Source organism: Rattus norvegicus, chromosome 17, assembly GCF_036323735.1.
Source record: "Rattus norvegicus strain BN/NHsdMcwi chromosome 17, GRCr8, whole genome shotgun sequence".
Taxonomy (NCBI): Eukaryota; Metazoa; Chordata; class Mammalia; order Rodentia; family Muridae; genus Rattus; species Rattus norvegicus.
Window position 1 is genome coordinate 56,655,766 of NC_086035.1, and position 25,454 is coordinate 56,681,219.

A 25,454-nucleotide genomic window follows, 5' to 3' on the forward strand; every position below is an offset into this window, starting at 1 on the left:
CATTTTCAAGGAACCATATTAATCATGGAGGGTTAATTCAATAACGGAGATGGTAAAACTTCCAGAAATGCAGTTCCAAATGACACTGAGTGACTAGCACTTACAAACCCCAACAGCTGCTGGGAAAAGCCAGTGCTTTACCTATTAGGAGCTCAGAGGTCAACAACAGCAAACAGCAAGTTCTCAACTCCTTGGCTGACAGCTTTGTCACTAAAATTACTTAAATCACAAAGAATGTATCAGATTTTAATCAAAAGAATAGACTTTTCAGTGTGATGTGTGATTACTAAATTTTCATTGTAAGTTTTTTTTTTTTCATTAAATCTACAAGGCAATTTGAAATGGGTGTGAAAAGGAAGGTGACAGTTCTGGAGAATGCACCTTTTTCTTTTTTTTTGAATTCTCATTTATGCTACAATTGTGTCCTTGTGCTGCCTTAGCTATCTGGGTCCACACCATGAGTTTGTTAATTTCCTTTTCTTTCTTTTACTTTTCTCATGTAAAGCTATCTATTCGGATAGAGAAATGGAGTTGCTTTATTATGTACTTTAGAGATTAGACACTAATAAAGTATCATTTAAATGAGAAGCATCAGGAACTTCTGACACAGTGGGACTTGCGATGACAGATTTCTCCTTAGCAGAGATGTCCTGGTGGCCCAGGGCGCAGGAGGAAGTGTGCACTCACCACTGTGGATCCGTAAGTGCTCCTTCAGATGGTGTTTGTACTTGAACGCTTTCCCACACTCGGTGCACTTGAACTTACGGTTACCTCCAGACTGTGTCACATGTCTCTGGAAGAAAGAATTGGCATTTTATGTCTAACATGCCAGGTAAGCTGGATGTTTGTCTGTCACAGGTCAGCACTATAGCAGTCATAGATAGAGGACACTTAGCAAAAGCAGAGACATACACTTCATTAGGATCTAGGGACGGTCTTGTCTGCAATCTGGATTACAGATGAAGAAGACAGGCACTCTACAGCACTCTGTTAGTTAGCAGAACAAGGACCTGACTGGAGTGCCTCGCCTGTCCCAGTAGGATGGTACAGCTCTTGTATGTTTCCTGCTTCTAAACTACTTCAATGGTATCAGGTGTGTGTGCTCCCTGCTGTTAGGACTTTGTCCTGTTACTTCTTGTGTCCTTACTACTTGGAAGAAGGTCTGACATAAAACAGAAGTGGACATACGTATTGAGTGCATACCTTTATAAAACATGGAAATGCTCACCTCTATCACAGTATGATTTCCCAAGGCCTGAAAGACCAACATTCCATAAGGGTCTCCAAGACCATCCATCCTTCATTATACCGGCCTTCACACAAGCACAGCTCCTTTTAGTTCACATCCACCAGAAAAATCATCACAAAAGTAGCCATCATGGTCACTGTGGATTTTGAGTTTGTTTTCATGGTGTTGCCTCAGCTCTGACCTCTGTCTGCTCTTTGGCAGGGGTCCTCACTACTGAGCCAGGAGGGAGGCAGCAGGTGTAGCGTGGGTCTACTTTCAAAAGTCATGTGGCCTTCTCTCTCCCTCGGCCTTTACCCTGCTGTGCACGCAGCAGCCTCTAAAGCAGAGAGTGCTCTATGGCACCATCCCTGGACACCTCCTTAGCAAGCCCATGTCCCCAGGAGCTCCTGTCAGGTCAGCTTCTTCCTTTGTTTCTGGTTGCCTCCCACTCTCAATGGTCCCCAGGGTTTCCCCATTAGATTACGCTGCTGAAAGCCCTGTTCTCCCCTTTATTCCACATTCCCTGTTACCTCTTATTATTACATTTTTTGAGTGATGACCAAATCCTGAGTAAACAGGCTGACTCTGTGTCTTCTTTTTCTGTTGATGTTAGCAAAGGCACTAACACTCTCTGTGGGATAAGCGGCCTGTATTAGGAACCTACACCAAGTCCTCACACATTCAGCAGGTGTATGATCATAACCCTGTGACACAGGAATTGGTCATGTGCTGGAACCTGGGCCTATGCCACAGCATCCTGTGAAATGGTTACTTGATTTGTAAAGTCAGTGTCAAATGCATATTAGCTTGCTTGCTGAAAGCTGACTGTTACCAACCAGGACATTATAAAAAGAATTACTAAAGTTCCTTTGATTTTAATTTTAAATATAAAGTCAACACTTTAGATGTTACCTATGGCTAAAATAGCTTATACTTCTAGAAAGAGCATGGTGATAGAGAAGTAGAGGAAGCCATCAAAGATGAGTCTTCAGACTACAAGTTCTCAAACTTAAAGCGTTAGAGGAGGCAGCTCCCCTTACTACGTAGATAAGCACAGTAGTTAATACTAAGTGAACTCTCTTCCTTGAAGAAAATTAAAAAATTACAGCTTCCCCCCAATTTTATTACAGCTGAAGGCAAGTGATTTAACAGCTAATATTTCTCTTCCTACACAGACCATGTTAAGAGAATATACCCCAGAGCCTCACAGCCTCTGAGGGATACTTTTTAATGGTTTATGCAAAACAATTAAGTTAGGATGGCAAGGCTCACAAGGAAGAAAATGCTCACAAACCACCCTCTCATGTCTGTTAGACTATACATCAGGCAGCATGCCTGAGTATCCACGTGCCCACCCTCCCCGAGGCTCCCGCACTGCGCCTGTGCCTGCCCAGGCCTGGGAAGGTTGTGGCCTCTGCTTCTACACTTACTTGCTCTCTTCCTGACTTATGTGATGTCATATGACGTTCAAGCTGGGTTCTGTATGCAAAGGTGTAACTGCACAGGGAGCAGCTGAAGTTGTCTTCATTCTTCTCATGGCGGTACTTAATGTGTTCTTTCAAAGAGGTAAAGCGCTTGTAGCCTCTATCACAATACGGGCAGGTGAGCAACTGGGAAAATGCATCTGGTGTTCCTGTGGAGGGAAGAGATGCTGTTACTGAAAGCAGCCAAGGACGATGGCCATTCATCACTGAATCCCTGGGCCACACACAACAGCAGTGCTGCTCTCTTACAACTGCCTCCGAAGATGAAGGGTGGATGTCACCTCCATGTATGCATGAGAAAGTGGGATAATAAATCCAGGTTAAGTAGCTTATAAGTCACGCAGCAAATGCTTAATTTGGCATCCGATCATGGCTCTAACCCTTCCATCTCTGAAGCGCAGCTCTCCCCTTCTTTTGGGTGGTTAGCTGGGGAACTCAAGTCACTTAGGACCGAGTGACAGTGATAAGCCACAGCCTGTATGGGGGCCACACAGCTGCACAACTGTGACAATTTCATAGCTTGCCTGGCACTCGCTCTTCTCACTGAAGTTGCCGCCACAGTGAGCAGTGTAGTTTCTGAAGTGCCCTGGAGGCAGGCGTGCCCACATGGCTGATTCACACCCTATATGGAAGTGGTGGGAACAGCATGACTGAGAATTCTAAGTAGGAATACTTTGCCAGTTTGTACTGTGAGCAGTTTTCCACATTTAGTTTTCAAATAAATTCGTTCATAAGTGATATTTTCCTGTAAATATACTCTCTCCTTTCTTTAAATTCTTAGAAGATAGGCCACCTACGGCACTTTGGTAACACTTCAGGTACTTCATCATAAGTACACAGCGCTGTCCTGGAGTTCAGGCCATATGAACTAAACATCTCACTTAAAGACCAGCCTGCAGATGAGGGATTGAAAACCTGAACTTTAAATGCCTAGACAAGCATGTTGAAAATGTGCAAATCTGTGAGAGAAATCAAATAGCTAGCACTCCACATTTCATCACAGCATCGTTAGCTACTCCCATGCAGGTACACTTGACACAGTGTTTGGCTAGGGGTCATCTTTTTTTTTTTTTTCTTTTTTTTTGGAGCTGGGGACCGAACCCAGGGCCTTGTGCTTGCTAAGCAAGTGCTCTACCACTGAGCTAAATCCCCAACCCCGGCTAGGGTCATCTTAACACAGACTTTCTTCTTTTGGAGATCTATGTTATGTTTTGCACAGGATGGTGGGAAACCAGCATTTTGAACTTTTCCCTTGCCAGAATGCCCATCATGCCTTACTGAGTTTATGTGGCTACAATGCCAAGAGGCAAGGCCTGTTCTGGCTGTGCAATGGCATGGCCAAACCCTGTGGCTCCATTAGCCAAACTACTCTTACTCCAGGAAGCAAACTGTTAATGAGCTGGGAAGATGACAGGTTGGTCATGATATCAAACAGAAAGTTATTTTCATAAATCAGTACATTGAATTTTCTTAAACACGAGGTATGAATTTATCCTTTTAGGTCACTAGCAAAAACCAATAAAAAGTAAATGAATTTGCTTTCAGAATCACAGAATAAGGAGCTGGGGTGGATTAATCAAAACCTCGGATGTATGAAAAAGCCTTATAAAAACATAATTATAAAAAAGAACTCGGAATGACAGTAGCGTGCCCAGGTAGACAATGTTCCCTCAGAAGGCACGTGTATTAGATGAAACATAGAGCTTGGTGCTAGTGCACTGCTGGCCAGGAAGACCATGGAACACAGGCTATGGCATTACTCTTGGCCGTATATCAGAACTAGATGGTAGGACACTAATCCTGAAGACTCTATGCACTTTTGTTTCAGGACATAGAGAAATGAATCTCAAACTAACCGGGAAACTTCCTACTGGCTAGCTTTCATAGTACTGCAAGGTATTATGTAGGTCATGAGGGAAGGAAAGCTGTCAACCAACTAACCCCAGTAGAACGTCCATGTTAGGTTGCCGGCCTGCCAGGAAGGATGTCCAGCTGAGAGACGGTGGCCTGGCTGCCTTGGGGATGACCAATGGTGTTTTAGGCCTGTTCATGTTTAATTCACGTCTAATTCTGTTACTGTAGTGAAAAGCCTATGGCTGGAGGTCCTAGATGCTCGGTGGGAACCTGTTACACTGTTTTGCTAAATGGTCAGACTTCAGGCTGCTTTCTAAATATTTCTGCTTATACTTAGGAGTCTACCTGACTTAGATCAGTACTCTATTTTCTCTTTTCATACCACCCTTCCTCAATTTCCTCCAAAAAGTTCCAAAAAGCTCAATCTATCCACTCAACTGAGAATCCTGGAAAATTAAAGTCGAGTTTAAGAAATTAAAACTCCACGAACTCTTGAAAATTTCAAGTACCTTCCTAGTCTCAGTACAATATGACAAGAAATTACTTGAAGGACGATTACATGTGATCTACATTTGATTACAGTTCTTGGGAGGGGCTGGCAGCCGACTTCTGCTTAGGAGGTCTGAACATACTGATTGGGTTTTCCCTTTCTCTACTCACTGGGAATTCCTCCTGGACTAAAGCAGATGCCGAGAAACAACGGTGCCCATGTTTGTGTGTTCTCAGCGGCCCACCATCTTTAACTTGTAAAACAATAACAATGAACAAACAAAAACAACCAAAGGACAGAACGGGCCAGACTCGTCCTCACTTCTGCCAGCTGCTGCTGTCTCAGTGGAAGGTGGCCCAGGCCCTGGATTCGCCTGGCTTGTCGCTCTATCTGAGCAGCCAACAACTCCATGCTGACTGATTCTCACCGTGAGCACCCACAAGAGTCTGCTTCTCTTAAGTAGACATACGCTCCCACAATAGAGCAATGGAGACAGCGACCCTTGGCCCTGAGAGCGAGGGCCGTGCACTCACCATTGTCATCATGACCGCTGGCTTCTGGCGTGCCCTGCCGCTGGTCCTCCTCGGGTGCCTCAGGGTAGATGACCGCGGTGTCCTGTTGCTGCAGGAACTCTTCCACGTTGGGATCATGGTTTTGCTCGTTTTCTGCATCTGAGTCGCATTCGTCATCTTTTACTGAGAGAAACACATTCTCTATCAAAAGCTGTTTTACCACCAAATTGTTTTTCAAGGCTTTCTAAGTAAGAATTCATTTATCTTGATAGAACATATGATCCTTCTTGAAACTGTAGGGCACCTGAAAGCTAAATACGCATCCTGCTTATTTTTGTAATCTATAAAGCATTTACTTTAGATTCAAGTGCATGAGTGTCTGGGATTCCCAAAGCCTCTGAGGCCTCAGAGTCAAGTTTCATCTCCTCACACTGAGCACAACTCAGACAAAGTGGGAGAGCTTCTCACTTAATGATAGATTAAGGGAAATCTACCTTCGTTGTCTCTGATCACAACACAGTTATCTCTCAGGACATTTAAAGTTGTGCACTGGCTGAGTCACACACACACATACACACACCCACCCACCCACACACACACCCACACACACACCCACACACACACACACCCACACACACCCACACACACAGACACAGACATACACACCTACACACACACACAGACACACACACACACCCACACACACATGCCCCCCCACACACCCCACAGACACACACACGCCCACACACACACCTACACACACACAGACACACACACACACCCCCACACACATGCCCCCACACACACCCCACACAGACACACACACGCCCACACACACCTACACACACACATAGACACACACACCCGCCCCCCCACACACCTACACACACACACAGACACACACACACACCCCCCCCTACCCCCACACACACACCCACCCACCCACCCCCACACACACAGACGTCAGGTCTTCAGGTGTCAAAGAAACTGAGTGAGTAGTTCTGATACAGGACCCAGATTTAGTTGTAAGTTTGTGATAAAGTGTTAAAATAATTTGTTGACAAATAAGTATATCTTATGATCGTGCACACTATTGAAGCTGTATAAAGAATTAACACAATTCAAACAAAAAACAACAAACAACCCCCCCCCCCAGTTATTACACCTTATTTGAGAATGAAGTGATCTAGAACTGAACGGATCCCGAAACACAGCATGGCAAATAACAGCACAGGTGTGGTGATATATGACTATGATTCCACCACAGGAGGCTGAGGCAGGAGGATCATAGTGAGTTCTAGGCTACCTTAGGCATCCAAGCGAGACCCTGTTTCAAACACTTCAAGAAACATAAATAAAAGGAAAGGTGTGAAGAAGTGGGAGAGAGGAAGAGAGGAAGAGGAAGGGAGGGGAGGGAGGAAAAGGGCAAGGACTGCAGGGACTCCTTAGGCTGAGGGGGAGAGGCCATGCTAATTCCAGCACAGAACTGAACCCAGCCTGCACTTCAAACACCCAAACATCAACTATTACATAAAGTAACTAACTACAAGTGCTTCATCTTTTATTCTCATTTATAGTAATATTTTTTTCCTTTACTTTTCCCTTAGGTGAGACAGAATTCAGCATTGGTTGTCCAGGTGCAGAATTATAGGACGTGAAGCACAGATTAAAGATAACAGACATTTTGTGTTGTTACGGTGTGTGAGCTACTCTAGTTAAAGCAGCTCTCACCAGATAACCTTCTCAATACAAACTTAACACAAAACTAAAAGGTTTACACAGCTCCCAGTATGAAGCTTTCAGAATTTATTTAGAGGCATGTCTAATTATTTGTCTTGTGATCAACCCTTAACTAGTGATGATTAAATGATAAATCTAATTGTAGTTTTAACATTCTTCTTGCAGTTGAAATTAGAGAGAAGTTTCCACTTTGCCTGTGCATGTATTTGTATATGCATACATCCCTAATATAACCTGCTGAGTTTGTATAAGGCTATTTGTATGTATGCTTTCGGGCTGCCTATCTCTCACTGAACAACCAGTGCATGTTTCTTTATAGAGAAATATGATGGCTGACCAAAAGTACTGTAAAGCAGAAAACCTGTATTATGTTAGCACACAACTCCATTTGGTACACAGAAGTCAAGTATGCTAGAAACTACATTTGAATATAAAATCCAAGGTCTAAAATGCTCATTAATAAGTTTGGATTCAGTAAAACCTGGCCGGTATAACCCTGGGCTGCTTTGACGACTCAATGCTGTGCTACTTCTTGTGCTGGCAGCCTTGTGCCTGCCATGTAGGAAGTGTTGTTACGGTGTGTGAGCTACTCTAGTTAAAGCAGCTCTCACCAGATGACCTTCTTAATACAAACTTGAGGCTTAAGATGTAACAGCTTTCTCAAAGTCTTATGGGAACATCACTGTTAACACAGGTGACTTGACATTAGGTGTCTGCATGACACTCGAGGCTGCTCATACTAAACTTGCCCTGTCTTCATGGATTTCCAGACTTGATTTCAGGCCGACATGAGCAGTTGCTGTTTATCCATCTATTTCAAGTGTTTGGAAGTGCACATGACAAAATGATCAATTATGAAGCAAACTTCCTATAACTCTGAATGAAACATCAGAGTGATGGACAAACTTCAGTTTTTCCTTAGGTGAGAGAACTCAGCACTGGTTGTCAAGGTGCAGACTTATAGGACCATGAGCACAAACGGAAAGAGGCAGGTATTAAACACAAAAAGTAAAAAAATTAAGTTCTCAGTATAAAGCTTTTGGCTCTGCAGAAATCTTTGCTTTCTGTTTGGAAGCTCTTTGTAAACGATTGCCTATCTAACCACAGTGAGATGCTTGGCCAATAGCTCTCTCAGTGAATAAACAGCGAGGGGCCAACTGTAGAAGAGACCTGAGACCATTCTCTTAGGTCTCTTCTACATGTATTATGGTGGACTCTGTGCTGGCTTGCTTGAACTGTCTATGGAGATGTAGTACTGGGATTAAAGCCTGCTACTGGGGTATAACACAGCCTGTCATCAGCCCCCCCACCTCATGTAAGTCTTCAAAGCTCCATTACTGTCCTTCACTGGAATTTATGAAACTTTCACTCGCTCCTGACTCAACTCATGTTCCTGTGAGGCCCTGCAGGCTAGACCTGTGAGACCCTGCGGACTAGACCTGGGAGACCCTGCAGACTAGACCTGCGAGACCCTGTGGACTAGACGGAAGGAACAGCAGAGCCCATTTTGGAGCCCCTAGGGCAGCAGTTTTTAATTTGTTGATCACAACCTCTTTGGGGTGAATGACCCTTTCACAGGGGTTGCCTGAGACTATCAAAAAACACAGGTATTTACCTTAGGATTCATAACTAGCAAAATTAGTTATGAAGTAGCAACAAAAATAATTTTATAGTTTGGGGTTACCACAACATGAAGAACTGTATATTAAAGGGTAGCAGGTTAGGAAAGTTGAGAACCAATGTGTAGAGGGACCTTTCATAAGGGGGAGAGGCCTGGCATTTTGGCAGGCACTCTGGCTAACACTCTGCTTTCTACACATGATTTTTGAGGGGGAGGAAGTCTATGTGTTAGTACTTCAAACTGAAAGAGTTAATTTTTACAGTGAAGAACGGATGTGAGATAAAGCATCATGGAGCTCAGCTATGGATGTATGTTTTGTCTGGAGGACAGAATGACCCAACTTAGTATTAACCAATCACCAAAGTTATCAGTAAAGGCAACAAACAGCCTTCTTTTATGTTCACTAGCATTAATGGTTTACTCAAAGACTTTGAATATTTCATATTACATTATTATTTTAATAATACTAAATGTCAAGTTTAATTATCCTATATAATCTTTAGTATTGCATGACAAATATTTGATAAAAGCATACCTGAATACATTATTCATGCAAGTTACACACGGCTAAGGTAAGGGACAAAGGAAAAGCAGGCTGTTGGCATGATTCATCCAGCCTATACTACATCACTAATTAATTATTTGGAATTCCAAGATTTACTTTCTGTCTGAGGGAAATGACAACTGTGTAGTGATAATGTTTAAGGAGGGACTCCTATGTTGGTCACTTCCAAGCTAGAAGTCAGTTATAGGAGGCCATGGATTGCCCCAAGATGCATTTCAAAGTCAACAAACCTTAACACATGTAAAAAAATATAAATATTCATATACATATATATATGAAATAATCAAAATGACATATTAGGAATATCTAACTTGAGGCTGACTATATATTCCATATACATATACATATATATATATATATATATATATATATATAAAATTTTGTGGAAAGTACATACTGATATTCACAGTTCATTGATTTGGTTTGCATCCTAATGGCTCTGCTGAGTTTACACGCCACAGGGAAATGTTTGATGCCAAGAGGTGTAAGAGAGGACTACAGATTCTCACTCACTCTCTTGCTTCTTTTTTTTTTCTTTTTTCTTTCTTTTTTTTATTAACTTGAGTATTTCTTATATACATTTCGAGTGTTATTCCCTTTCCCGGTTTCCGGGCAAACATCCCCCTAATCCCTCCCCTTCCTTATGGGTGTTCCCCTCCCAACCCTCCCCCCATTGCCACCCTCCCCCCAACAGTCTAGTTCACTGGGGGTTCAGTATTAGCAGGACCCAGGGCTTCCCCTTCCACTGGTGCTCTTACTAGGATATTCATTGCTACCTATGAGGTCAGAGTCCAGGGTCAGTCCATGTATAGGCTTTAGGTAGTGGCTGAGTCCCTGGAAGCTCTGGTTGCTTGGCATTGTTGTACATATGGGGTCTCGAGCCCCTTCAAGCTCTTCCAGTTCTTTCTCTGATTCCTTCAACGGGGGTCCTATTCTCAGTTCAGTGGTTTGCTGCTGGCATTCGCCTCTGTATTTGCTGTATTCTGGCTGTGTCTCTCAGGAGCGATCTACATCCGCCTACTGTCAGCCTGCACTTCTTTGCTTCATCCATCTTGCCTAATTGGGTGGCTGTATATGTATGGGCCACATGTGGGGCAGGCTCTGAATGGGTGTTCCTTCTGTGTCTGTTTTAATCTTTGCCTCTCTATTCCCTGCCAAGGGTATTCTTGTTCTCCTTTTAAAGAAGGAGTGAAGCATTCACATTTTGATCATCCGTCTTGAGTTTCGTTTGTTCTAGGCATCTAGGGTAATTAAAGCATTTGGGCTAATAGCCACTTATCAATGAGTGCATACCATGTATGTCTTTCTGTGATTGGGTTAGCTCACTCAAGATGATACTTTCCAGTTTCAACCATTTGCCTACGAATTTCATAAAGTCATTTTTGATAGCTGAGTAATATTCCATTGTGTAGATGTACCACATTTTCTGTATCCATTCCTCTGTTGAAGGGCATCTGGGTTCTTTCCAGCTTCTGGCTATTATAAATAAGGCTGCGATGAACATAGTGGAGCACGTGACTTTTTTATATGTTGAGGCATCTTTTGGGTATATGCCCAAGAGAGGTATAGCTGGATCCTCAGGCAGTTCAATGTCCAATTTTCTGAGGAACCTCCAGACTGATTTCCAGAATGGTTGTACCAGTCTGCAATCCCACCAACAATGGAGGAGTGTTCCTCTTTCTCCGCATCCTCGCCAGCATCTGCTGTCACCTGAGTTTTTTGATCTTAGCCATTCTCACTGGTGTGAGGTGAAATCTCAGGGTTCTTTTGATTTGCATTTCCCTTATGACTAAAGATGTTGAACATTTCTTTAGGTGTTTCTCAGCCATTCGGCATTCCTCAGCTGTGAATTGTTTGTTTAGCTCTGAACCCCATTTTTTAATAGGGTTATTTGTCTCCCTGCAGTCTTACTTCTTGAGTTCTTTGTATATTTTGGATATAAGGCCTCTATCTGTTGTAGGATTGGTAAAGATCTTTTCCCAATCTGTTGGTTGCCGTTTTGTCCTAACCACAGTGTCCTTTGCCTTACAGAAGCTTTGCAGTTTTATGAGATCCCATTTGTCGATTCTTGATCTTAGAGCATAAGCCATTGGTGTTTTGTTCAGGAAATTTTTTCCAGTGCCCATGTGTTCCAGATGCTTCCCTAGTTTTTCTTCTATTAGTTTGAGTGTGTCTGGTTTGATGTGGAGGTCCTTGATCCACTTGGACTTAAGCTTTGTACAGGGTGATAAGCATGGATCGATCTGCATTCTTCTACATGTTGACCTCCAGTTGAACCAGCACCATTTGCTGAAAATGCTGTCTTTTTTCCATTGGATGGTTTTGGCTCCTTTGTCAAAAATCAAGTGACCATAGGTGTGTGGGTTCATTTCTGGGTCTTCAATTCTATTCCATTGGTCTATCTGTCTGTCTCTGTACCAATATCATGCAGTTTTTATCACTATTGCTCTGTAATACTGCTTGAGTTCAGGGATAGTGATTCCCCCTGAAGTCCTTTTATTGTTGAGGATAGTTTTAGCTATCCTGGGTTTTTTGTTATTCCAGATGAATTTGCAAATTGTTCTGTCTAACTCTTTGAAGAATTGGATTGGTATTTTGATGGGGATTGCATTGAATCTGTAGATCGCTTTTGGTAAAATGGCCATTTTTACTATATTAATCCTGCCAATCCATGAGCATGGGAGATCTTTCCATCTTCTGAGGTCTTCTTCAATTTCTTTCCTCAGTGTCTTGAAGTTCTTATTGTACAGATCTTTTACTTGCTTGGTTAAAGTCACACCGAGGTACTTTATATTATTTGGGTCTATTATGAATGGTGTCGTTTCCCTAATTTCTTTCTCGGCTTGTTTCTCTTTTGTGTAGAGGAAGGCTACTGATTTATTTGAGTTAATTTTATACCCAGCCACTTTGCTGAAGTTGTTTATCAGCTTTAGTAGTCCTCTGGTGGAACTTTTGGGATCACTTAAATATAGTATCATATCATCTGCAAATAGTGATATTTTGACTACTTCTTTTCCGATCTGTATCCCCTTGACCTCCTTTTGTTGTCTGATTGCTCTGGGTAGAACTTCAAGAACTATATTCAATAAGTAGGGAGAGAGTGGGCAGCCTTGCCTAGTCCCTGATTTAAGTGGGATTGTTCAAATTTCTCTCCATTTAGTTTAATGTTAGCAACTGGTTTGCTGTATATGGCTTTTACTATGTTTAGGTATGGGCCTTGAATTCCTATTCTTTCCAGGACTTTTATCATGAAGGGGTGTTGAATTTTGTCAAATGCTTTCTCAGCATCTAATGAAATGATCATGTGGTTCTGTTCTTTCAGTTTGTTTATATAATGGATCATGTTGATGGTTTTCCGTATATTGAACCATCCCTGCATGCCTAGGATGAAGCCTACTTGATCATGGTGGATGATTGTTTTGATGTGGTCTTGGATTCGGTTTGCCAGAATTTTGTTGAGTATTTTTGCGTTGATATTCATAAGGGAAATTGGTCTGAAGTTCTCTTTCTTTGTTGGGTCTTTGTGTGGTTTAGGTATAAGAGTAATTGTGGCTTCATAGAAGGAATTCGGTAGTGCTCCATCTGTTTCAATTTTGTGGAATAGTTTGGATAATATTGGTATGAGGTCTTCTATGAAAGTCTGATAGAATTCTGCACTAAACCCATCTGGACCTGGGCTCTTTTTGGTTGGGAGACCTTTAATGACTGCTTCTATTTCCTTAGGAGTTATGGGGTTGTTACAGTGGGACAGACCAAGTCTTAGGAGTAAGGACTTTTGGTCTCCTAGAAGAAAGTCTCCTTGTTTATTAGAACTGATTTTCATTTTCACCTGCACTCAGAGTTCACAAGATAAAAGCTGATTCTTGTTTTTTGTGACATTCACAACTGTCATCTGTCTTGTACATAACCCAAAACACCACTTATTTCCTGTCTTCTGCTTTCTGTGGACCTAATACTCAAAGCACAACAGTCACTAATGACTCCTCAGCTCCAGGTGGCCATGAGGTCTGCACTTTTCTAACTTTGACAAAAACATCACTTATGTTCAAAGTATCACCTGAAGACTTTTAGATTATCCATGGACTATACTCATCACATGTACAGAATGGAAAATTTGTATTATACAAATCTGTACATTACATTTTTAAATATTATTACCATCCAGTTTTTCTGTAGTGTTTTGTATGTTAAAATTCTTAACCATTTAAAGAGGACAAGATAAAAGATGAGGAAATACATTAAATTCAGGATGCACAAATGCTAATGTCCCAAAAAACCTCCATCAGAGGCAAGTAGTGAGCCTACCTAAGCATCCCACGCCACTTCCCTGAGCAGGATTCCTTGCCCTTCCTTTCCTGACCAAAGCAAAGAGCATGGGATGAAGGCAGGTCCACATTCACAAATATTTTATCTTTTGAAATACAATAAGGAAACCGAGGTCAGATTATATTTTATCTTGAATTTTTCCTTTTAAAAATCGATAGTGTGCTTTCTTTATAAAAATAAAATTGATCATATTCCTGTCATGATATCTCAAAGAAACAAAAGTCAGACAAGTTTCAGGTGTAATTCTGGAAATATACTTGTTTTAGAATTACAGGTTCAGTACACTTTATCTAGAGGACTCTTGGACCAGAGATAATTTAATTTTCAGATTTTTTCAACACTGATGTAAATGAGATAGCTTTGGAACAGAAGCAAATCTAAATGTGAAATGTTTGTTCCATGTACACCTATACACAGAGGCCTAACACAATCTTATACACTATTCTTAGGACAGTTGCACTGTGAGCTTCCCTGTTGGTGTCAATCTATCATTGCATAGTAAATCTCTGATTTTGCATTTCTTATACAAGGAATGCACTGCACTGGGAGGCTCAGGAGAATAGCTGTACTTATAAATAGCTGAGACTCTTCCATTTCTTCTCCAAATCACACACGTCTGGGCTCTAGGCACTGTGTGAGATGTGTCACAAACTCCTGTTTATTAATCTTTACAGAAGCCCACTGTATAAGTTAAAAAGCAAAGCAAATGATCCTGGTCAAACTAATGTCTTGGTAGACACACAGAACCTTGGAAGCAGAGACTGAATGTAATGTGGTCTGATTGTCATACTCTGTGAGGAGCAGGACAGAGCCACACCTGTTGTGTCAGACACATACACACACAGAGAAAGAGAGACAGAGACAGAGACAGAGAGAGAGCGCACTGCAGCTTTTCCTTTGACTCTGTTCAATATCATACTGACTGACAAACTATAGTAAATAGAGGTTTGTTTTTCTCACATGCCACCTCTGTATTCAGAGTGAGCTAATTATAGTATCTGATGTGGAATACAGTCAATATGAAGATATTATAAATGTATACATTGGGGCAGGAAGAAATTCTAATTTATATACTAAGGTCCATTTTAATCATAATTAGTTAGGAATGTGCATTCACAACAGGTGCAGTTAAACTGTGAACTGCTTTTTAACTGAACTGAGTATGTATCCTAATTATAATCAAAATACTCAGAAAATTATATTAAACAGCAGCTATTTGTACCCCAATCAAATTCCACCAACGATGTCAGGCAAAAATCCTGATTTTGATTTCTCTTGAGTTTGACTGGTGAGAAGAACAGTGTCCACACCTCGGGGGCCTGGAAGAACACTCCTTCTCTAAGCCTGGGGACTGTCTGCCAGGCCCCGGTCTCAGCAGTCCTTCCTTCTCCGAGTCTGTCCTCTCCACACTCTTCCTTTTGCTTTTTTGATGAAAAGGTCTTACACAGTAGCCTTGGCTGGTCTTGAACCCTTAGCGATCCTCTTGCTTCAGCCTTGGGAGTGTTGGTATTACATTATGGGTATGGCCCACTATGCATGGCCAGCGGATTTCCTTTATTTATTAACCTTTACACTAAGACTGAAGGATAATCATTATATGGACGTGCAGGAGCTCTGTAGTAGACAGGGTACAGATGAGTCCTGTGGTCATGGATTCAGGACTGTATAGATGAGTCATATGGTAGCTCTATAGTTTACCTCCAAAAAGCCTGCAGAGATCTCCATGTGGTTGTACCAATTTGTGCTCTCACAAACAGTGCATGGGACCTCGTCTTTATCCATATCCTCTTGCCAGCATTTGTCATTATTTATTTTCTCATGATGATAGTTATTCTGATTTCAGTGACTTAGAATCCCAAAGTCACTTGAATTTGTATTTTTCTGATGACTAAGGGTGGCAAGCACTTCTATAAATATACTGGCCATTTATTTGTATTTCTTCTGAGAACTGTTTGATAAACTCATTTAGTGTGTGTGTTGTGTTTAATTTTTGTAGTTCTTTATATATATCCCTTCTCAAAATTATACCTGGCAAAGATTTTTCACCTGCTTATTTTGGTGCTAGGTTTTCTTTGCTTTAAGATCTAGAAGTCTCTACTCTTTCCATTATTTGGGGGTTGAATTTTGAGGAACTGAGAACAACTGATTTAATAAACACGGAGAGCAGTACAGTTCTGGTGTACAGTGTGAGCTTACAGTGCAGTGCTGGCTTATGGTGTGGGCTTACAGTGCAGTGCTAGCTTATGGTGTGAGCTTACAGTGCAGTGCTGGCATACACTGTGGGATTACAGTGCAGTGCTGGCTTACAGTGTGAGCACTAATTGTTCACTGCAGAAGAGATTCCCAGCAACATTCTCTTTCTTGTTTTCTGCAGGCTTAGCACAAGGGCAGACTCACAGGGACAGCAAAGGAAAGTGTGGTCACTAGTCTCCATCCAGGGAGACACATGAGAATTCTCCCTTGAGTTCTCAGGTCTAGTTCTGGGAATACAAGGGGAATGAGACAATGAAATCTATTTGTATATAAATTTCTTTCTAGAAGGCAACAATGTCCATACCTTATGACTGGTTAACCTAAATGTTTCTGAAGTAATGTGTTGGGCTAGGGGTTTGGCTCAAAGATAGAATCATTGCTTGATAAACGTAAGGACAAAAAGGAGAAGAGGAGAAAAGGGGAACTAAAAGTGTTCCTGAATTTTGTCCAAATTCCAAAGTCAGTAATAATCAAGAGAAACTTCTCAGATTAAGACCTGTCAAGGGATAGCAAATAGAGCGTGCTAAGTTATATATTACTTCTAACTAGTTAAAGTTATAAATTACTTCTAACTAGTTAAAGTTATATATTACTTCTAACTAGTTAAAGTTATATATTACTTCTAACTAGTTAAAGGTGCTGCGGTGTACTATGCACAGCAACCCGATGAACCACCTTAAAAAAAAAAGCAAAGTGAAAAAGGCCACAGGAAGTTTTCTACTTCATGAGTTTATTTATGTAATTCCCAAAATGATTGCAAAAATGAACGAGTTTGTGCTTGCCAGGGACTAGTGATGCTGTGGAGAGGTGTGCGGGAGGAGCAGGTAGATAAAGAGACTGAGGAGCCTTGACATGGCAGTCAGAGCTCTGTGTCCTGTGTGAATCAAGTGTCAGCATTTCTGCTGTGACCTCAATTATAATTCTGCAGTATTGGGGGGAACTACGTAAAGGGCATACAGAGTCTCCCTGAATTTTTATAAATCTGTAACTTTGTGAAATGTCTACAATATGTAATTACATCAAAATTAAAGTTCGATTAAATAGGTAAAAAATATTGGAAATTTAGAGCCAAAGAGGGAATGCTTATTATTTAGACATAAGATAATTCCTGGTAAGGTAAACAAAGATGGCAAACAGTTCATTTAAAAATCTAAAAGGTTTGATTGCGAACAGATGGCAGAACTTGTCAAAGTCGGAAGTCGCTAGTTAGCACATGTGCTGAACTCTAAAACTCACATTCTAAGGTTCTTACGCATCTGTCTGTAATCATTTTAGATTGTTCATGGAAACTTTTGCAGTCATCTCTAAGGGGCAGTGAAGGACCCGCATCAGCTTTTCCAGGCCTGGTCCCAACAATACTGACCTGCTGAGGAAAACCCATGGAGAAAGTTAATGCCAGCAAATTCCTGAATTCAAACTTAAAAGCTTTGAGACTTTAATTGAGAATAATATATTGCTCTCTGTACTTTTCCAGGCTATTCTTCTTTTTGTACTTTGTATCTTCTAACTTATAATAATATGCCAGTGTCTGTGGCACAGGTTGAAATGCCCAATTTAAATCTGCAAGAGTAAGTTCTGGCTGTTAGGGCATTTTGGGCTTTATGGTTTGCTGGGGTATGCCCAGCTGCTTCCTTTTATGCTACTATCTCAAGATCTGAAGAAGTGACCGGTATGAAACACTTCTGATATAGAATATTCAAGCTGTGTAACCCACTGGGAAAGCCTCAGCAACTGTAGTTCATGATGTCCTGGAGGACCTGCTAATAGGGACAAAGTTGAAGTGCAAAACAAGGTTCACCTGGGATAAAGAAGGCAGAAACTGGTCCATGTTTCCTATCGTCCGCTGCTGCTAACAGCTGGGAGACTGACAGAGCAGGCACCTGTGGATGCCGGGCGGTCAAGTCCAGCAGGCCTTCTGGAGACGGTGCCTAAGTACCACTGTTGGAGCCCTTTGCACGGACACCCCACAACTGTGATAGCCTTTGGCTTGGCTGGGATGTTCCAGTTTAATTTTATGGACCAGAAAGGGGCTCAAAGAAGAGAAAAATATTACTTTCTCTTCCAGGGTCTTTTTGTTTCAGCCCTGAACTATTTTTTAGAAGGTACCCGCAAACTGGCAGGAAGGGGAGCTGCTGCCTGACTGAACAGCAGGAGTCCTCCTCCAAGACCGCCTGCATCTTCCCCTGAGTGCAGCAGCAGGTCTACCACAGGCAAGAAGTAAGTAAAATCCCAGACCTTTGATTTGATGACTGACAAGGGAAATATCCAGGGAGCCACAGATTCTGGTGAGCTCATGACAGTGGAAACACTCAGAAAGTGACCTCGTTGGACTGTTAGTCAGCTCCTGGCTCTACCCAACTGTTCATGTCTGAGTCTGACCACGGAACTGACATAAGTCTAGGTCACTATCCACATTCTACACGGACAATGGGGAAGCAGGTACAGGACAGATCCAAATAGAACTGTGACTGATTAGCAAACCACAGCCTACAGAAAACAGTTCACTGCTTACAGCCTATACACAACTGGGCACATTGCCTGCTAAACCCCAAGTTTAAACAAATAAACAAGACCAGAAATCTCACCCTACTGCAAAAGCTTGGGAAGCTCAGGTCTCAGTCCAGAATGATCTGGCATATGACAAACCAGCAACATCTCAACCTTCAAGGGAAAGAAATACCAAAACCACAACAGTGAGGCAGAGGCTGGATCATTAGTTAAACATTTTAAGGAACTGAGTTTGAAAGTGCTTTTAAAAACAAGGACAAATGCTTTTGTAGGAGACAGACAGAGACAGAGTCCAGTAGACAGAAGATCTGAAATAAGAACTGTTTGGAAGGGCTAAATGGAAGCTTTTAGAATTAGCTGCCTTTGGTAAAGAAAATAGTGACTCAAAACCATTATCACGTCCATGGAGGAACTGCAGACATTCATGCCACCATCGAGGGTTTGAAAGAAGCAGGGCTGGTGGTTCCCACCACATCTCCCTTTAACCCTCCTATCTACCAGTGAAGAACAAAGATTGATTGTGAAGAATGACAGTGACTATTGAAAACTCTGTCAGGTAGTGGCTCCGATTGCAGCTGCTGTGCCAGATGTGGTGTCCTTAAGAAAATTAACACATCTGGTATGCAGCTATTGATCTAGCAAATACCTTCTCAGTACCTGTCCATAAGGACCACCAGAAGCAATCTGCTTTCAGCAGGCAAGGCCAGCAGTATATCTTTACGGTTTTACTCAAGGATATATTAACTCTCCTGCCTATGTCATCACTTAGACGGGATCTTCATTGTCTCTTCCTAAAAGTATATCATTGGTGCACTATTTTGATGACATTATGCTGATTGGACCAAGTGAGCAGGAGGTAGAAACCACTTTGGACTCATTGGTAACACAGATATGTATCAGAGGTTGGGAAATAAATTCAACCAAAATTCAAGGAGTGTCTATCTCAGTGAAATTCTTAAGATTCCAGTGGTGTAGGGCATGCAGAGATATTCCTTCTAAAGTGAACGGTAAGTTATTTTACCCGGCCCCTCCCTCCACCAAGAAAGAAGCACAATATTTTGTGGGTCTATTTGGATCCTAAAGCCACCATACTTCTCACTTGGATGTGTTACTCTGGCCATACACCAGATGACTGGGAAAGCTGCTAGCTTTGTGTGGGGCCGGGAACAGAAAGCTCTTCACTAGGTCGGTGGCGATACAGGCCGCTCTACCACTTGGACCATATGCTCTAGTAAAGCCAATGGTACCTGAGGTGTCAGCGGCAGACAGGGATGCTGTTTGGAGCCCCTGGAGGTGAACCACACAGAAGAGACCTTTGGGATTTTGGAGCAAGGCTCTACTATCATCTGCAGACAACTATTCTCCCTTTGGAAGACAGCTCTTGGCCTGCTATTGGGCCTAAGTGGAAACCGAATATTTGATTTTATATATATACATATATATATATATACATGTGTATATATATGTATATATATATATATGCGCCACCAAGCTACTATATGACCTGAAATGCTCATCATGAGCTGAGTGTTACTTGATCCGCCAAGTCATAAAGTGGAACTTACAAAGCAGCAATTTACTTCCCAATGGAATGGCATACACTTGATCAGGCCTCGGCAGGTCCTGAAGGCACAAGCAAGTTATAGGAAGAATTTGGCCAAGTGCCTGTGGTTTGTCCTCCCATTACAATGCTGTCTGCTGCCACGCATGGACTTATATCCTCATGGGTTGCTCCCTGTGGTCTGTTGACCAAGAAGACTCGGCCTGGCTTACTAATGGTCCTGCATATCGTGTAGGTACCATTCAGTAGACCACTGAAGCCTCACAGCCTCTTTCTGGGAGAACCCACAGATGCTGGCAAAGGAAAATCTTCACAGTGAGTAGAACTACAGGCAGTACACATTTTGTTTGAAAGGAGAAATAGCCAGATGTACGACTGTTCACTGGTTGTAGCCAAATGGATTGGTTGGATGGTCAGGGACTTGGAAAGATCACGAATGGAAAATTGGTGATAAAGACATCTGGGCAAGAAGTATATGGATAGATTTCTCCAAATGGGCAAAGGATGAAGAGACTTGTGTCCTTTGTGAATGCTCATTAAAAGGTGACCAGCAGAGAATGAGTTCAGAGTCAAGTACATAGGATGACCTGTTCTGTGGAGAGTCAGTCTCTTTCCCCAGTCATTCCTGTCACTGAGTGGCCATCCTGGCAGAGACAGGGCTCAACATCATGGACTTCCACTCACCGAGGCTGACCTGGCTACAGCTGCTGCTGAGTGCAAGATCTGCCAACAGCAGAGACCAACACCGAGCTCCAGATATGGCACCATTGCCCAGGGGGTTGGCAGACTGATTATACTGGATCACATTCTCTGTGGAAAGGACAATGCTTTACCCATGAGAAGATACTTATTCTGGGTTAAGGATTTGTCTTTCCTGCACATAATGCTTCTGCCAAAAGCACCATCCGTGGACTTACAGAGTGCCTTATCCACTGTCATGGTATTCCATACAGTATTGCTTCTGACCAAGCAACTTACTTCACAGCCAGAGAGCTGTGTGACAGCGGGCCCACGATCATGGAATCCATTGGTCTTACCATGTTATCCATCATCCTGAAGCACCTGGTCTGATAGAAAGATGGGATGGCCTTTGAAGACCCAGTTACAGTGCCAACTAGGTGGCAGCAGCCTAGAGGGCGGGGATAGAATTCTTGGGAAGGAAGTATGTGCTTTCAATCAGCATCTAAAATATGGCACAGTTTGTTCTAGAGCCAGAATTCAAGGGTCCTGGAATCAAGGGGTGAAAGAGGGAATAGCTCCATTCACTATCACTCCTGGTGACCCTCTAGGAAAGGTTTTGCTTCCTGTTCTTGTGATCTTAAGTCCTGTTGGCCTGGGAGTTTTGGTTCCAGAGTGGGATGTGGTTCTGCCAGGAGCCAACAACTATTCCACTGAACTGGAAGCTCAGACTTCCCCCTGGTTATTTTGGGATTCCTACTGCCCTTAAACCAACAGGCTAAGAAAGGAATAGCAGTGTTAGGAGGGTGACAGATCCAGATTACCTTGGGGAAATTGGATTGCCTCTCCACAATGGATGACGTAAGAAGGATTATGGCTGGAGTGCAGGAGATCCCTTAGGGCGTCTCTTGGTGCTACCATGTCCTGTGGTTAAAGTCAATGGGAAACGATAACAGCCTAATCCAAGCAGGGTGACAAAGGACACAGACCCATCAGGAATGAGGTATGGGCCACTCCTCCAGGAAAAGAGCCAAGACCTGCTGAGGGGCTTGCAGAGGGTGGAGGAAATACAGAACGGGCAGTAGAGGAAGGAAGTTATAAATGCCTGGTAAGGCCTCGTGACCAGTCGTTGGAATGACGATTATAACTGCCATGAGTATTTGTTATATTTTGTTAAGAATGTGTTTGTACAAATATTCGTGTTTTCTGTCCTCAATTTCTTTGTCACATGATGTAACAATTAAAAGAATGCCAATGGTTATCATATTTAAGTTTGAGATACTAAAAGAATGTCCCTTAAGGGACATTGTCACTTATTCTAAGTTTATAAATGCATTTGTGATTTTATGAGGGACAGTTATATCATGGTGGGTATAATTATGACCTGGTTAAATATATAATGCATTTTAAGTGTATTATCATGTTCAGGTGTTATTTTTATCTGGTTATTGTTTTCATTTAGAAATTAACCATGTGATGGCTATTCTTGGTTGTCAACTTGGCTTTGTCTGGAATTAGGGAATGAGGGATTTTTGCCTAATTTGAAGTAAAAAGACCCACTTCTAATACATATCTTTGAGGTAGGAAGACAGACTTTTAATCCAGATCTATTCTGGGCCACACCTTCTGCTGGAATTCTATAGAAGAACATGGAAGAAGGAAGCTTTTGTTCTTTGCCTGCTTGGCCTCGCCTTTCCTTCCTTCACTGTCCATCCCTTCACTGGCCTTAGAGCCGACTTCTTTAGGATTCCATCATATACTGAAGACCAGCCGAGACATCCAGTCTTATGGACTGGGCAACTACAGGATTCTTGGACCTTCTATTTACAGCCAGCCATTGTTGGACTAGCTAGGCTGCAGCCTGCACCTGCAAGTAATTCCAATAAATCCCCCCACATAGGTATACATACATACATACATACGTACATACATACATACATACATGTGTGTGTCTGTGTATATACATATACACATGTGTGTATACACACATATTTACATAGGTCATCTGCCATGTGGCTACATAGCCAGTATGAAAAGGTTAGCCTGAGTTACATTAGGAATAGGGACTGGGAAGGTAAAGTCAGCTCCAGTTAGCACTTACAGAATCCCCACCCAGCAACACAGGCCACTCCTACTAGTGCACACCCAATTCTTTCATGAAGATACAAAATATGGAAGATCATCAGAAGCTAGTGAAGGATAAGGTACTTACTATGCATGCGTGAGGATCTGAGTTTAATCCTAGCAGCCACATACAAAGATGGGCATAATAACATGTGATTGTGACCCCAGTCCTCAGGAGGCAAGGGGGGGGGTCCCTGGAATTTTCAGTTTAGTCATATTAGCAAATTGACAGGCTCCAAGTTCAGTGAGAAAACAAGGCAGAGAATAATTAAGAAACGCACCTGATGATGACTTCCAGGTTGCCCACATATACAAACGTGTCCACATACAAGTATACACATGCACATACACATGCCCACATACACACAAATACAAACACACTCCCATGCCCACATATATATACACACACATGTACACACAAATGCACACATACATACACATATACAAATATACACACATTCACCCACATACAAACACACACACACACACATGTATACAAAGATATTCAAGATACAAAATAGTAAATATTAAAGACTGAAGTCCTGGGAGCTGGAGAGATGGTTCAGTGGTTAAGAGCACTGACTGCTCTTCCAGAGGTCCTGAGTTCAAATCCCAGCAACTGCATGGTGGTGCTTACAGCCATCTGTAATGAGATCTGATGCCCTCTTCTGGTGTGTCTGAAGACAGCTACAGTGTACTTGTATATAATGAATGAATAAATAAATCTTTTAGAAGAAGACTGAAGTCCTACAAACCACATCTCTGTGACCACAGTGAATAAAGCCAACAGCCGCCTCAGAAAGCTGCTGTGCAGATTTGCAGACAGAGATAGAAGCACACTTCTAAGGAATACATTGGTCAAAGTAAAGACTTTAAATGTCAAAACTATGGGATAACCTTAAATTGGTACTTATGAGACAATTATAACATTAAATACTAATGTTATTTTAAAGAGAAACCAATATCGAGCTTCTGTCTTATATAAATAGAAAAAGAAAATAAGCCAGGACCAGGCAAAAGGAAGCACTGAAGACCATAAAATAATAAAACCAAAAACTGCAGATCAATGATACAGAAGCTGATTCTTGATAATGATCAACAACACAGTGGACTGACAAGCACCCATCGAGAGAGAGAGAGAGAGAGAGAGAGAGAGAGACAGAGACAGAGAGAGACAGAGAGAGAGAGAGAGCGTGCGTGCGTGCGTGCGTGCGTGCGTGTGTGTGTGTGTGCGTGCGTGCGCGCGCTGTTACAGTGACTCTGGGCCAAGGATACACATGTGAAGAGCTCTGAAGTGTCCTGAGAATAGAACTGAAAGCATACACTACTAAAACACCCCAATAACATCAGTCACCTGAAAATTCCTATTATTATTTTTAAAATTAATTTTATCTCCCATCTAGCAAGACCCTGGACACTAGTCCTAGCACCATAGAAGAGTTAAATTTCTAGAGCATTCCTCCAACAAAGCTCCATGCTAAGATTATCCTTCTAGCAAACTTTATCACACATTTCAAGAAAATGTATCAAATTTACCTTTTATTTTGCAGATAAAATTTTTGTAAGACACATTTTATAACCCATTCTAGGATCCCACTATTTTTCTGATACCAAAAGCCAAGTAACTGGTCAAAAAGAAGGCTACAAACCATTATCCTGACTAAACACAGACTCAAAAGATCCCACAGAATATTGCCTGTAAACTCAATAATGTACAAAATGACCAAGTTGGGCTTTCCAGAAAAATCAGGGTAGTTTCAATACCTGAACACTCATTGTACAGCCACCATCTCAATGGGCTAAAGACACAAAACAACCTCGTAATTTTAACTCACATGAAACACAGTAATGAAAAAAATCACTCCTTATGATGTAAACTCTGAACAAAATAGAAATTCTAGCAATGAAGACAACTTTGGGAAGAAAAAAGAAAAGCAATGGAACGTAGTTCCCAGTTTGAGAGCATCCTTTAAACTACACAGTTAAGTTTATGCAGGGCTGGCAAAGGCTGTACTGAACAACATAATTGAACAGAGCACAGAAACAGTTTCACCCAAAATAAAGATGATTAATTACTGAAAAAACAAAGCCAGTTTAATACAGAAAGTCAGTCTTTCCAAAAAAGTGTTGAAACAACCAGACATCAATATCAAACACAAAATGACCCGTGACTTCACATCTTAAAAAAATCTCAACTAAATGAGCCCTTATATGACACCAAAAACATGGACCATAAAAAGAAAAACTTAGTGATTCAGCCTTAACAGTTAAAATGTCTGTCCTGGGAAAGACCAGGTCAAGAGAATGAGAAGATAAGATGAGGGCAGAAGTATTATTAAGGGCTGGTGTACTGCTCAGGGCCAGCAAGGTGCTCATGAGGCAGGCGCTGAGACCCTGTTGTCAGTACTCAGCTTCAGAAAGCCATGTATTTACAACTGTTTATATGCAACTTAGATGTATTTACAACTCAAATATGTACTAAAACTACCCAGAACATACACAAGGTTCAC

At 41.9% G+C, this 25,454-nt stretch overlaps 1 protein-coding gene across 5 annotated transcripts in view; it reads right to left on the minus strand.

The window, feature by feature from the left end:
* The window catches only part of Zeb1 (zinc finger E-box binding homeobox 1), a 166,759-nt gene that overhangs the window by 11,369 nt on the left and 129,936 nt on the right, over positions 1 to 25,454 (minus strand). For all 5 annotated transcript variants that reach the window (XM_063276113.1, NM_001308265.2, XM_039095404.2 and 2 more), the window contains 3 exon segments: positions 5,590 to 5,751; positions 2,659 to 2,861; positions 688 to 793 (listed from right to left, as the gene is read on the minus strand). In XM_063276113.1, the coding sequence (XP_063132183.1) occupies positions 688 to 793; positions 2,659 to 2,688 (136 nt within the window). In that variant the 5' untranslated portion in view covers positions 2,689 to 2,861; positions 5,590 to 5,751.